The sequence below is a fragment of the Dipodomys ordii genome, unplaced genomic scaffold, assembly GCF_000151885.1.
Source record: "Dipodomys ordii isolate 6190 unplaced genomic scaffold, Dord_2.0 Scaffold31, whole genome shotgun sequence".
Classification (NCBI taxonomy): domain Eukaryota; kingdom Metazoa; phylum Chordata; class Mammalia; order Rodentia; family Heteromyidae; genus Dipodomys; species Dipodomys ordii.
Genome location: NW_012267247.1, coordinates 8,070,149 through 8,080,819, shown reverse-complemented (window position 1 = coordinate 8,080,819; position 10,671 = coordinate 8,070,149). Strand labels below are relative to the sequence as shown.

At 56.0% G+C, this 10,671-nt stretch overlaps 1 protein-coding gene across 2 annotated transcripts in view; it reads left to right on the top strand.

Annotated features, from left to right (window-relative positions):
- The window catches only part of Cluh (clustered mitochondria (cluA/CLU1) homolog), a 26,334-nt gene that overhangs the window by 13,397 nt on the left and 2,266 nt on the right, over positions 1–10,671 (top strand). The window contains exons 4-25 of one of the 2 annotated variants that reach the window (XM_013016505.1): positions 882–1,025; positions 1,170–1,294; positions 1,383–1,537; positions 1,620–1,745; positions 2,003–2,150; positions 2,300–2,392; positions 3,827–4,521; positions 5,375–5,592; positions 5,729–5,833; positions 5,994–6,094; positions 6,744–6,896; positions 6,976–7,038; positions 7,153–7,397; positions 7,663–7,747; positions 7,850–8,003; positions 8,086–8,225; positions 8,940–9,020; positions 9,096–9,221; positions 9,313–9,434; positions 9,678–9,771; positions 9,862–9,996; positions 10,091–10,164. In XM_013016505.1, the coding sequence (XP_012871959.1) occupies positions 882–1,025; positions 1,170–1,294; positions 1,383–1,537; positions 1,620–1,745; positions 2,003–2,150; positions 2,300–2,392; positions 3,827–4,521; positions 5,375–5,592; positions 5,729–5,833; positions 5,994–6,094; positions 6,744–6,896; positions 6,976–7,038; positions 7,153–7,397; positions 7,663–7,747; positions 7,850–8,003; positions 8,086–8,225; positions 8,940–9,020; positions 9,096–9,221; positions 9,313–9,434; positions 9,678–9,771; positions 9,862–9,996; positions 10,091–10,164 (3,382 nt within the window). The remainder of the gene's footprint in view (positions 1–881; positions 1,026–1,169; positions 1,295–1,382; positions 1,538–1,619; positions 1,746–2,002; positions 2,151–2,299; positions 2,393–3,826; positions 4,522–5,374; positions 5,593–5,728; positions 5,834–5,993; positions 6,095–6,743; positions 6,897–6,975; positions 7,039–7,152; positions 7,398–7,662; positions 7,748–7,849; positions 8,004–8,085; positions 8,226–8,939; positions 9,021–9,095; positions 9,222–9,312; positions 9,435–9,677; positions 9,772–9,861; positions 9,997–10,090; positions 10,165–10,671) is intronic. The other variant, XM_013016506.1, reaches the window with a different exon arrangement.

The window sequence follows — 10,671 nt, the reverse complement described above, 5'->3', positions numbered from 1 at the left end:
TTTTTTTTTTTTTTTTTTTTGGTTTTGGGGCTTGAACTCAAGGCTTATCCCTGAGCTCTTTTGCTCAAGGCTAGCGTTCTACCACTTTTAGCCACAGCACTACCAGTTTACTGGGGGTTAATTGGAGATGAGTCTCATGGACTTTACTGCGCTGGCTGGTTTTGAACTTTGATCCTCAGATCTCAGCCTCCTGAGCAGCTAGGATTACTGGTGTGAGTCACCACTATCCTGCTTTTACTTGGCTTTCTTGCTCACTCCTTACATTCTACCATTTGAGCCATACCTCCAAGTCCAGCATTTTTCTGGTTAATTGGAAATGAAGTCTTCTGAACTTTCCTGCCAGGGCTAGTTTCAAAGTTCATCTGGGTCTCAGCCTTCTGAGCAGATAGGATTTCAAGTCTGAGCCGCTTGTAATGGCAAAGTGCCACTCAAATGGGAGCTTTAAGTTGAAATCTTTTGTTTTGTTTTTGGGTCCGGTCGTGGGGCCTGAACTTAGGGCCTGGGCGCTGTCCTCAGCTCTTCAGTTCAAGGCTAGCACTCTACCATTTGAGCCACAGCGCCACTTCCGGCTTTTTTCTTTTTGCTTATGTGGTGCTGAGGAATGGAACCCAGGGCCTCAGGCATGCAAGGCAAGTGCTCTACCACTGAGCCACCTTCCCAGCCCCTTTAAGTTGAAATTTTGAATCTCCAAAGGCTAGGGATGAGGCTCAGTGGTAGAGCACTTGCCTAGCATGTACTGGCCCTGCATTCCACCCTCAGTATTGGAAAAAGAATAAAAGCTCATTCATGATTGCACCTGTGATGGTTCACCTGTGCAAACTCCTCTGTGAGCCTGTGATTCCCCACCGGGCTCTAATGACCCCTTACTCCCCTCCTCACAGAGCCATACACTGTGCGTGAGGCCCGCATCCATGTGCGCCATGTTCGAGACCTGCTCAAGAGCTTGGATCCATCTGATGCCTTCAATGGGGTTGACTGCAACTCCTTGTCTTTCCTGAGTGTCTTCACTGACGGCGACCTGGGAGGTGCAGGAGGCATTGGTGCTGGGTTGGGCAGGGGGCAGGGAACAAGGAGCAAAGGGACTGAGATCCAGTCCCCACTTAAGCGCTGGGCCTGAGGACCATAGTGAGTAGGGGACACTGGCTGACCACCAGCTTTGGATCTCTCAGACAGTGGGAAGCGGAAGAAGGGCTTGGAGATGGACCCCATCGACTGCACGCCACCTGAGTACATCCTGCCAGGGAGCCGGGAGCGGCCATTGTGTCCCTTGCAGCCCCAGAACCGTGACTGGAAGGTGGGTTTCTCAGCGGGAGTGAAAAAGAAGGCCCCCTGGTGGGAGGGCCCCAAAGCTCTGATGCCTTCATGCTTGACCATTCCTGCAGCCTCTGCAGTGTCTGAAAGTACTCACCATGAGTGGCTGGAACCCGCCCCCTGGGAACCGCAAGATGCATGGGGACCTCATGTACCTGTTTGTGATCACGGCTGAGGACCGGCAAGTCAGCATCACTGCGTCCACACGGGGCTTCTACCTGAACCAGTGAGTCCCTGCTATCCCCTTCCATGTCCTAGTCTTGATGTCGATGCTTTGGGCATCTCCTTAGTGACCTCCTCCTCTGCAGGTCCACCGCCTACCACTTCAACCCCAAGCCTGCCAGTCCCCGCTTCCTCAGCCATTCCTTAGTGGAGCTGCTCAACCAGATCAGCCCAACCTTCAAGAAAAACTTCGCTGTGCTACAGAAGAAGAGGTAGTACCTTCATACCCCCTGCCCCGCTTCCCGTCACACAGTCGTGCGTGCGTGCACCAGTGGGCGTGAGCACCAGTGCCTTTGCCTGAAAGGTGCTGTATGAGGGTGGCCCATGGGAGAGGTGCCTGCCTGCTTCTGCACAAGTGGAATCCCAGGGCTGGAAGATGCTGGAGCAGTAGGAGCCTTGGAGAAGGAAGGACCCCAGCTTGGTTTTTAGCTTGGTGGGGTGCCCCATCTCTTTTCCCCGCCCACTACAGGGTACAGCGCCACCCGTTCGAGAGGATCGCCACCCCGTTCCAGGTGTACAGCTGGACGGCTCCCCAGGCGGAACACGCCATGGACTGTGTGCGTGCCGAAGATGCCTACACATCCAGGCTGGGCTATGAGGAGCACATTCCTGGACAGGTGCTACCAGCCTGCCCCCTCTGCTTGCCTGGGGCCACCCAGGACACGCCATCTGCTTGGGCTGTCCACAGGGAAGGAGGATGGTGGGGCTGCCCAGAACAGGTCCAGACACAGGCTGAGCTCACACTGCTTTTCTGGTCCCTCTACAGACCCGGGACTGGAATGAGGAACTGCAGACGACAAGGGAGCTACCCCGCAAGAACTTGCCTGAGCGGCTGCTTCGAGAAAGAGCCATATTTAAGGTGCGTAGCCCCTTGGGACCTGTTGGCAGTTTCAGGCTCTCCTGCCACTTGGCTAGCTGGTCTTTTTTCTTTCTTTTCTTTTCTTTTTTCTTCTCTCTCTCTCTCTCTCTTGCCAATCTTGGGCTTGAACTCAGGGCCTAGGCACTGTCCTTGAGCTTCTTTTTGCTCAAGGCTAGCACTCTACCACCACTTCTGGCTTTTTCTGTTTATGTGGTACTGAGGAATCGAACTCAGGGCTTCATGCATGCTAGGCAAGCACTCTTCCACTAAGCCACATTCCCAGCCCAGGCTGGCTGGTCTTGTAGACAGAAGGAATTGGAGGGTAGCTGGGATGGCCAGACCTGTCAGCTGCCCTGAAGGCAGGGTGTCCCTAGCCTCTTGCCTCCTAGCAACTCCTTTTTTTGTGTCTTGTTTGAGGCTTTTTAAAGGTAGGAAGCTGGGTGCTGATGGTTCATGCCTATAATCCTAGCTACTCAGGAGGTTGAGATCTGCAGAGTGAGGTTCAAAGCTAGCTGGGTCACAAAAGCCCATGGGACTCTCATTTCCAATTAACCACCAAAAATCCAGAAGTTGAGATGTAGCTCAGATGGTGAACAAAAATGCTAAGTAAGGGCTTAAGGCTATGAGTTCAAGCTCCAATACTGGCACACACATATACAAATAAATGAACGAATAGCAAGATCCACCGGCTCCCTGCCCTCTGTTAACTGCACAGGTCCTTCCCTGGGTACATGTTGGGCCCTCATCTTTCTGGGTCTAGTATGTTTGCATAGCACTTATAGCTTACATAGGTTTATTAACAATTGTCGGTACTCTTCTTAGAAATGAAGAGAAATAACTTAAGAGAATGAAAGCTATCATTTCTTGGGTACTAACTTGCCTCAGGGTCATGCTAAGTGCTTTATAGGGTCGATTCAGTACATTTGTTGTCAGTAGTTTCTGGATGCCACAAGTGGGCCAGAGCTTCTTGCCTTACTTTACCTGGCACCTAGCTGGTGGCTCCCAAACCAGCCAGTCCTCACTCACATCCCTTGTTAACTGCTAAGCTTGGCTTTCTAAGTAGGAGTGTTTAGTTGTATGTACGAGTGTGTATGGCTTGAACTCAGAGCCAGAATGCTGTCCCTGAGCTTTTTTGCACAAGGCTAGTACTCTAGCACTTGAACCACAGCTCTACTTGTGACTTTCCTGCCAAAGCTGGCTTTGGACCATAATCCTCAGATCTCAACCTCCTAACTAGCTAGGATTATATGTGTGAGCCACTGTCTAGTTCTGAAATGTTCTTGCCTTTCCTAAATGATGTAGTTGAGGCTAGGGTTTCTTGGCTCTCGGGAGGCCTGCCACCCTCCCCCATCTAGGTGAGCTGGGCCAGGGCAGGATGCTCCTTAAAGCTGTTGTGTGTGGAGCCTTCACCCTTCCACCCTCGGCCCCTCCCAGGTGCACAGTGACTTCACGGCCGCAGCCACCCGGGGCGCCATGGCAGTCATTGACGGCAACGTGATGGCTATCAACCCCAGTGAGGAGACCAAGATGCAGATGTTCATCTGGAACAACATCTTCTTCAGCCTGGGCTTTGACGTGCGTGACCACTACAAAGACTTTGGGGGGGATGTGGCAGCCTACGTGGCCCCCACTAACGACCTGAATGGTGTGCGCACATACAATGCAGTGGATGTGGAGGGACTGTACACGCTGGGCACGGTGGTGGTGGACTACCGTGGCTACCGAGTCACAGCTCAGTCCATCATCCCTGGCATCCTGGAGCGGGACCAGGAGCAGAGTGTCATCTATGGCTCCATTGACTTTGGCAAGACAGTGGTGTCACACCCACGGTACCTGGAGCTGCTAGAACGCACCAGCCGGCCCCTCAAGATCCTGCGGCATCGGGTGCTCAACGAGCGGGACGAGGAGGTAGAGCTCTGTTCTTCCGTGGAGTGCAAGGGGATTATTGGCAATGACGGGCGCCACTACATCCTTGACCTCCTGCGCACCTTCCCGCCGGACCTCAACTTTCTGCCTGTGCCTGGTGAGGAGCTGCCTGAGGAGTGCAGCCGCGCTGGCTTCCCCCGGGCCCACAGGCACAAGCTGTGCTGCCTGCGGCAGGAGCTGGTGGATGCCTTCGTGGAGCACAGGTAAGGAGCTGCTGCTGCCCCCTCGGGCTGCCCTGGGAGGACCCATCCTGTCACATCTGCCCAGATTGCCAGATGCAGAAACCTAGGAGCTTTATGTCGGTTGCAGACTAGCAAGTGGCCAGACCAGCCACTCAGTGAAGTGAATGATTTTGAATGTCACTGCCAAGGTTGGGAGGTAGGGCTCAGGGCATAGATGCTGCTGGTATTGGGTGCTTAGGACGTGGCCATAGCATTTCCCACACAGTGACCAACTATTTCTCCATTCTTGTATTTTTTTTTGGGGGGGGGGTCCAGTCGTCGGGCCTGAACTCTGGGCCTGGGCGCTGTCCCTCAGCTCTTCAGCTCAAGGCTAGTGCTCTACCACTTGAGCCACAGCACCACTTCTGGCTTTTTTCTTTCTGCTTATGTGGTACTGAGGAATTGAACCCAGGGCCTCAGGCATGCAAGGCAAGCGCTCTACCACTGAGCCACCTTCCCAGCCCTCCATTCTTGTATTGTTGAGGGCCCTGGTCTGAAGCCTATCGTTAGCCCATCCATGATGTGTTTACCCTCACAATTCTCTTGCCTTGTTCTCTCAAATCCTGGGATTAAGGTGTAAGCCACCACTCCCATCTTGAGCTTGGTTTTGCTGTGGTGCTGTCTTGTCCCTGGTGGGCTGGCATAAGCCTGCCTGTAGTTACATACATACACTGGCTAGGATATGTCCCTGTGCCTTCAGGGTGTCCCCTAGCTCCTGTGGACCAGGAGCCTGACGCTGTACTCTGGACCTTGTGGCCAGCAGGATGCTGTCAGGCCATCACTTTTCAGATGTCCCTTGCCCTTCTCTTGCTCTGACCTTTCTGCTGTGCTCTAGATACCTCCTCTTCATGAAGCTGGCTGCCCTGCAGCTGATGCAGCAAAAGGCCAAGATGGAAAACCCCACCTCCCTGGAAAATGGTGGGCCTGCCTCAGAGTCCAAGCCTGAAGACCCTCTGGGACCTGAGGCAGGAAGCGAGGAGGAGGGCAGTGGTGCTAGTGGCCTGGCCAAGGTGAAGGAGCTGGCAGAGACGATCGCCTCAGATGATGGTACAGGTGGGGCTGCTGTGCATGTTGGAGAGCCTGAGCTTCCCCAGCAGCTGGTCTTTGCCAGGTGTGGCTCATGACCATTCTGGAGGGGCAGAGGCTTAGGCAGCAGAGCTGCCACCTCCACTGTGATGTGTTTCCACAGCAGACCCCCGGAGCCGAGAGGTGATCCGCAATGCGTGCAAGGCTGTGGGGTCCATCAGCAGCACAGCCTTTGACATTCGCTTCAACCCTGATATCTTCTCACCAGGCAAGCAGGCATCCGGAGCCCTGTGGGCGGGGGCAGAGCATTGTGGGGTGGACTTGGGACCATGAATACTGGCTGGCTTGCTGAGCATGGTCTACCAGCTCTAGGGAGCATTTGTCTACTGTTACCCCTACCTTGCTCAAGCTTGTCCACTCTCCTCCAGGGGTTCGCTTCCCTGAGTCCTGCCAGGACGAAGTTCGGGACCAGAAGCAACTTCTAAAAGATGCTGCTGCCTTCTTGCTCTCCTGCCAGATCCCTGGCTTGGTGAGGAAGGGGCTGAAGGAGGGGGTGGGGGAAGGGTTGCCTTGGTCTCTGGTGGCCCCTGCATTTGTCTCTGGATATCTGTGGGACTTTGGGGGGCAACTGCTTGAGTGTCTTCTGGCCTGTGAGGAGGTTTGGCCAAGTGACCATCCCCATTTCACATGGGGAACCTGACCCCAAGTGATTGAGGAAGAGTGGGCACAGGCGTTGTACTGCTAAAGCTGGGAGTCTTGGTCTCTGGGCTCTTCGGGTGACACACTGGCTTCCTCCTAGGCAGGCAGCCGTGTCAGGTGGTACACCTGTCTCACATGGTTGAGCCTCCAAGGCTAGGCCTTCAGGTGGGGGTAATGCTGTGGCCCCACCTAGCCACCTGTGCTGCTTCTCATGGGATCAGGGAAGAGCCTGTGCCCCCCGAGGGCTCCCAGCTCTTCACCCATGAGCCATGGGCCCAGCTTCCCAGGGGGAGGGCTGCTACCCTACTCTCTGTGCTGCAGGAAGGCCAGGACGGGTTTGTGGCCTTCTGCCACTATGTCTCTTCTTCCTGCCTGGGAGCTGGGGCCTCCAAACAGGTTCCTAGGACAGGACTTTCCTGGGAAGATACAGGGTGGAGGCACAGGGCCTGGGCTGGGCCTTGACCTGCTTCAGCCCACAGGTGAAAGACTGCACAGACCACGCGGTGCTGCCCATGGATGGAGCCACACTGGCTGAGGTGATGCGCCAGCGTGGCATCAACATGCGCTACCTGGGCAAGGTGCTGGACCTAGTGCTGCGGAGCCCAGCCCGCAGCCAGCTGGACCACATCTATGTGAGTGGGGCTCAGTCAGGTGAGAGGGGTGGCCAGGGTGGTAGCAAGGGGCTTGAGCAAGACTTGTTTAAATCCTCAGAAAATTGGTATTGGAGAGCTCATCACACGCTCCGCCAAGCACATCTTCAAGACCTACTTACAGGTGCCACCACCCCTCCCCAGCCTGTCAGGGGCCTTCCTGGGTGGCAGGGGCTTTGGGGGGAAAGTTCTAGGTTGGGAACGAAGACGCTTGTGACTGGTTAAACTTCCCTCTCAGGGAGTTGAGCTCTCCGGCCTCTCAGCTGCCATCAGTCACTTCCTGAACTGCTTCCTGAGCTCCTACCCCAACCCTGTGGCCCACCTGCCTGCTGATGAGCTGGTCTCCAAGAAGAGGAACAAGAGGAGGAAAAACCGGCCTCCAGGGGCCTTGGATAATACCGCCTGGGCCGTCATGACCCCCCAGGAGCTCTGGAAGAATATCTGTCAGGAGGCCAAGAATTACTTCGACTTTGACCTCGAGTGGTGCGGGCATAGGACGCTGGGGACACAGGATGTGATGGGCGTGGGGCATGGGGAGTGGGTCTAGGGCAGAATAACCCGTAGGCAGCCGAGTGAGGAGAGCTGGGAGGAGCCTTTTGGTCTACTGGCGGTGGGATGCAGGGCTGGGAGCCATTTGCTCTGAACACTGGAGGGCAAAGGGCTGGGCTCATGGGTTAGATGGAGAAGCAGAGCTCCAGAGGGACAGACATGGGTGCTGGGCTGCTCAGGGCCCCTGCTCCTCCTGCAGTGATTCCGTGGACCAGGCTGTGGAGACCTATGGCCTGCAAAAGATAACCCTCTTGCGGGAGATCTCCCTGAAGACTGGAATCCAGGTGGGTGTAGGTCACTGTCTCCTGCCATGCCCCAGCTCTGTGGGCCCCTCCTGGCCCAGGCCACTGGCTGAGGCTGCTTGTGGGTGCGGGTCCTGTTCCCAGATCCTGCTGAAGGAGTACAGCTTCGACAGCCGCCACAAGCCTGCCTTCACTGAGGAGGACGTGCTCAACATCTTCCCTGTGGTCAAACACGTCAACCCCAAAGCCTCGGATGCCTTCCACTTCTTCCAAAGTGGGCAGGCCAAAGTCCAGCAGGGTGCGTGGCCAGGCAGGCTGGGGGACACGGGGGCCCCTCTCACCCAGCCCTGACCTTGCTGCCTGGGACTGCTGCTCTGCAGGCTTCCTAAAGGAGGGCTGCGAGCTCATCAACGAAGCCCTGAACCTGTTCAACAACGTGTATGGGGCCATGCACGTGGAGATCTGCGCCTGCCTGCGCCTCCTGGCCCGCCTCCACTACATCATGGGTGACTATGCCGAGGTGGGTAGGCAGCAGCGCCTGAGCGCGCCGCAGGCTGTGGGGCCTGCTGGCTGCCGGGAGCGTCCAGGCCTGTGGGACTTTGGCAGAGAGGGTGGCAGCTGGGGTTCTGTGGAGGAGAGAGGGAGCCCAAAGCTCACCTGTTCTTAGTTGCCCCATAGCGCCGGCCTGGGGGAGTGAGGGAGCCGCCTGTGCTCTGATAAGGGGACAACAGCGCCTCCCCTTTGAGGGACATAGGGAGGTGAATGCTGAGTCCCTGTGGCTAGCTGTGACTAGGCTGGCCGGTAGCCGGCCTTGCCCCTGTGGTGCTGGATGGCTGCCCAGCAGTTCTGTTGTTTAAATCTGCAGTCCTGCATTCAGGCTGCCTCACTGGCTCCTGGGCATTGAAAGACTATTTCTGGGGTCTCTGTGCCTTATTTATGCCCCCAGCCCTCCTTAGAGAACTGTTTTATCCTTTGACTAGGTATGAGCTTAAAAGAAAATGTATTTAAGGAATGTATTTTCTGTGTAGCTTTAGCTTTGCATGCGTGTTTGCATGGAGTGGGAGGGGGTTTGGAAGGTCTCAGTGGGGCTCGGACTTCCACAATCACAGCAGCTAGTTGTGGCCCTCACTGCTGCGGGAAGATTGGAAGGGCCGGGGTGGACCAGGATGGGCAGGGGCAGCCTGGGCTTTTGAGTGAGGGAATGCCCACTTGGGATTGACATCCCCTTTCCCAGGCCCTGAGCAACCAACAGAAGGCAGTGCTGATGAGCGAGCGAGTGATGGGCATTGAGCACCCCAATACCATCCAGGAATACGTGAGTGGCCATCTAGGTCTGGGGTGCACGGGGCAGAGCCCACAGCCGCCCTGACCACCATGGCCCCACCCGCAGATGCACCTGGCCCTGTACTGCTTTGCCAGCAGCCAGCTGTCTACCGCCTTGAGCCTGCTGTACCGCGCCCGCTACCTCATGCTGCTTGTGTTCGGGGAGGACCATCCTGAAATGGCACTTCTGGATGTGAGTGCCGGGGCCCCGGGCAGCCGGGACCAGCCTTGGTCCAGGGAAGTGGGAGCTGACCTGGTCCTCACACCTTCTGCCCTGCCCCCAGAACAACATAGGGTTGGTGTTGCACGGTGTGATGGAGTACGACCTGTCGCTGCGCTTCCTGGAAAACGCGCTGGCCGTCAGCATCAAGTACCATGGGCCCAAGGCCCTCAAGGTGGCCCTCAGGTGAGGCCGCGCTGGCCAGACCCCTGACACCCCATGTGCCTTTGATGAGGCCAGGGAGGGACCCAAGCTGTCTGCACCGACTTAGGAGGGAAGTTCTTTCAAGCTCAGCCTCTTCTCTGCTCTCTGGCCTTGTGTGGTCCTTGCTGGAGGCCCCTGGGAGAGGGGCAGGCAGACTTCTTCACCCTGTGAAGGCTCCTGAGTGTCTGTGAAGGCCCCTCACATCTCTGCTTTGCCTCCTTACAGCCACCACCTTGTTGCCCGCGTCTATGAGAGCAAAGCCGAGTTCCGGTCAGCCCTGCAGCACGAGAAAGAAGGCTATACCATCTACAAGACCCAGGTGGGCATGGTGGGCAGCAGGCTGGACCTATGGGCCATGGATAGCCTGGTGCCCTGATCCCCTCCTGCATTGGCCCCCTGTCCCCTGTAGCTGGGTGAGGACCACGAAAAGACCAAGGAAAGCTCTGAGTACCTCAAGTGCCTGACCCAGCAGGCTGTGGCCCTGCAGCGCACCATGAATGAGATCTACCGCAATGGCTCCAGTGCCAACATCCCACCCCTCAAGGTAGTGGGGGGCAGTGGGGATGGGTTAATGGGATGGTGGGCCTACCCTGGCTGCTTGGCTGTGCTCACCAGCCATCTTCCCACCTCTCACTCAGTTCACAGCCCCCAGCATGGCCAGTGTCCTGGAGCAGCTCAATGTCATCAATGGCATCCTGTTCATTCCTCTCAGGTGAAGCCTTCCACCCCTCCCCATTGGCAATTGGCCTTTAGGTTTGTGGTTTGGGGGTTATTGTTTTTTTGTTTGGTTTTGTTTTTTTGGTCATGAGGCTTGGACTCAGCTCCTGGCCACTATCCCTGAGCACTTGTGCTCAAGGCCAGCACCCTACCGCTTGCGCTACACCTTCACTTCCTGTTTTCTGGTGGTTAATTGGAAATGAGTCTCGTGGACTTTCTTGCCTGGGCTGGCTTTGAACTGTGATCCTCAGATCTCAGCCTCCTGAGTAGCTAGGATTATAGACAGGCGTGAGCCACAGGGGCCCGGCTTTGGGTTTTTTTTGAAGTCACTTCCATTGATGCAGTTAAAGTGAAGTGTTTGCAGTGATAAAGAGGTTCCTCATGACTCCTGCCAGAAATTGCATGTCAGCTGAATAGCTACGCTTTTTTTCCTTCCTTCCTTCCTTCCTTCCTTCCTTCCTTCCTTCCTTCCTTCCTTCCTTCCTTCCTTCCTTCCTTCCTT